The sequence below is a fragment of the Eurypyga helias genome, unplaced genomic scaffold (assembly GCF_000690775.1).
Source record: "Eurypyga helias isolate BGI_N326 unplaced genomic scaffold, ASM69077v1 scaffold5960, whole genome shotgun sequence".
NCBI classification, from domain to species: domain Eukaryota; kingdom Metazoa; phylum Chordata; class Aves; order Eurypygiformes; family Eurypygidae; genus Eurypyga; species Eurypyga helias.
In genome coordinates, this window is record NW_010223711.1 from 7,174 (window position 1) to 9,699 (window position 2,526).

Genomic DNA, 2,526 nt, shown 5'->3' on the forward strand with positions numbered 1-2,526 from the left:
AGAGAAACTGCTGAGTAGCACTGTATGTACTGCCGGAGGTGTGAGGAGTCTTACAGAACAAATGGAACAGCACTTCTCCTTGAGGAAAGGTGTGTTTGGGCCAGGTGGAGACTCAGCTTAAATTTTGAACGGTTTCTGCTACAGATGTGCTTCTTAGAAGGAAAATAAACCCAGAAAATACTACACTGAGTAAAAAGAGGAAACTGCAGCATGACTTCAGAGAGAAAAACCTGATAATGATGGTAATGAGGTAACTGATATTGTCTCTGTGGAAATAGCTCCCATCCTGCTGGCCAGACAGTAAAACGATGTCACGTTTTCACGTAGGTTTGGTTACATGACATGTTTCTTAAAGCTGAAATGGAAATCCTTTGCCTGCCATTAACAGCAGTGCACAACACTGTGTGTGACTTGAGCTTCCCTGGTGGCACCCACCACTGTACCTCCACCCTTGGGAGCCTGATACAGCGTTACTTACTCTTGGGAGTAACAGGACTGATAGAATGTTTTCCTTGCTGGTAGGAAGTAATCTACTATTTACTTCAGAGGTTCATTATTTTAAGTGTAGAGCTCTGAAACTTTGTATCAATCTGAATCTTTCAATTGAATTCCATAGGTTTTATGTCAAGCTTGTAAATCGGTTTTAGTTATTACACACCATGAGAGAACTGGGGGATGCTACGTGAATACTTATGTGACTAGAGCAGGCTGTGTTTATTGCCAAACTCATTCTCTGTGGAGTAACTTAGCAAGTTCAAAGTCTGGCTTGTAATATCAAAGCCAAGAACCTCCTAGAAACTCACACTGTAGGGCTTTTGGGAGAAGCTTACACTTAAGTGTCCTTAACGTCAGTGACAAAACCAGTTGTGGTCTGAATGTTTTAGTATGAGCTCGATCCAGCAAAACTCGACGTGTTAAGCGAAAGGCTGATGCCTCTCCCTATAAATAAACTTGTCCATTTTCAAACAGTTGTATGGGTGCTCCAGCACTCTGGTCACCGACAAGTTCCGTGGATGAGGTGTCAAACAGGCTGGTGCTAACAAGTTCCGTGGATGATGAGGTGTCAAACAGGCTGGTGCTGCCTGCAGAGGTGTGCTTCTCTCCCTCTCTGACGCTAGACAGGCGGTGGCACTGCACGTCACAGTGGTGAGTATGGGAAGGGTTCAGCTGAACTTCTGTCTTTACGGGACTAGGCGTACACCACAGCCACTTGTGACACGCAGAACTCTCTGGGAAGTCACTACTTTCAGGTTTTATACTTTTTCCCGTGGGTTGCATATCCTGCTACACAGATGACTGTTTTGCAGTAAGCACGTGATGCTAATTCAGTCTTTCTTTGATGGAAGCAGTGACACTTCCCTGCAAGAATCAGAGTAGGGCATATAGCTGTGTTATCTTTAAACCATCCCCCGTATACCACCTATCTTCTGGAACAAGGTCTGTGTTAGCCTGTGATGGGTGTGTGTGTTAATAAGGTGGGAGGGAACTGGTGACTGTCAGAATCAGTCGTTCACCCCAGCCCATGTGGCATGCCACAGGTACACCGAAGCGCTGACACAGCCCATTCACTAACTCTCCCTTCAGACCTGGGAATAGTGCCCTTATCTTCCCAGCACTTAACCAGCACAAAGTGGAGGTTAGCAGCTATGCTGGCTGGCTGATTAATTTGAGATCTGTGGCCATATCTCTTGTTTTGAGTGTCTGTTGGAACTTCACTGACGTTTGACCACAGACCTTCAGAAGTGAAAGGCTAACAATAAATAAATCACAGCACCATTATTGACGGTGCCTTGACGAACACTCTGCTGGCCAGCACTTGTGGCATCCCCTGACGGTACTGCCTTACACCTGGGATGGATCTGACCTATTTCATTTTTTTTTTGTTTTGTTTATTTCATTGTGTTTTTCTTAAAATAATGCATTTTCTGAGTAGTGTGTGGGAGTTTGCAGTATGTACTGAAGACAAAAAAGCTTATTTATTTTTCATGGCGATTGGGTCAGGATGCAGGATGCTTTCCTTTAGCCCTGAGAGCTTGTCAGGAGCTTGCATGGCTGTTAGTGTTGTCAGCCTGAAATACGTGGGCAGTTTTTTATTTCATTTTTTAGTGCCGGAATGGAGAGTCCTCACGTTAAAGCCTTGTGTGAGTCCTTGCTTGGAGAGAGTAGCTTTACATGAGGTCCTGTCCTCGGGTTAATGCAGTCTTTTGCACAGCTTTGAGTTACAGTGTTAGGATTTTGTAATAATAAAACACGGTTTTGGAGGTATTACAGTGATTAAATTGCCAAATTCTTTGAACTTTGGCAGTTATAATGCGGAGTTAGAATATTACAATAATTCTTAGTAAGTGCTGCTTGTTTAAGAACTTCAGCCTTGTCAGGTATATTACATGTGTTAGTCAGCATCCTGTCCCTTCTGTTCTATGAATGGGAATTCTGTTTGGTTTTTAAAATTCTATTAGGAGGTTGACAGTGGAGAGTTGCTGCAGGTTGTGCAGGGATTGGAGCCGAACTGGGTAACAATTAGGG

The 2,526-nt window shown here is 43.9% G+C and overlaps 1 protein-coding gene across 1 annotated transcript in view; it reads left to right on the top strand.

Annotated features, from left to right (window-relative positions):
* The window catches only part of CCDC85A (coiled-coil domain containing 85A), a gene marked incomplete at its 5' end in the record, with an annotated part of 10,363 nt that overhangs the window by 7,168 nt on the left and 669 nt on the right, over positions 1 to 2,526 (top strand). Inside the window, one exon of the mRNA XM_010149444.1 lies at positions 970 to 1,146. Coding sequence (XP_010147746.1) covers positions 970 to 1,146 — 177 coding nt within the window. The remainder of the gene's footprint in view (positions 1 to 969; positions 1,147 to 2,526) is intronic.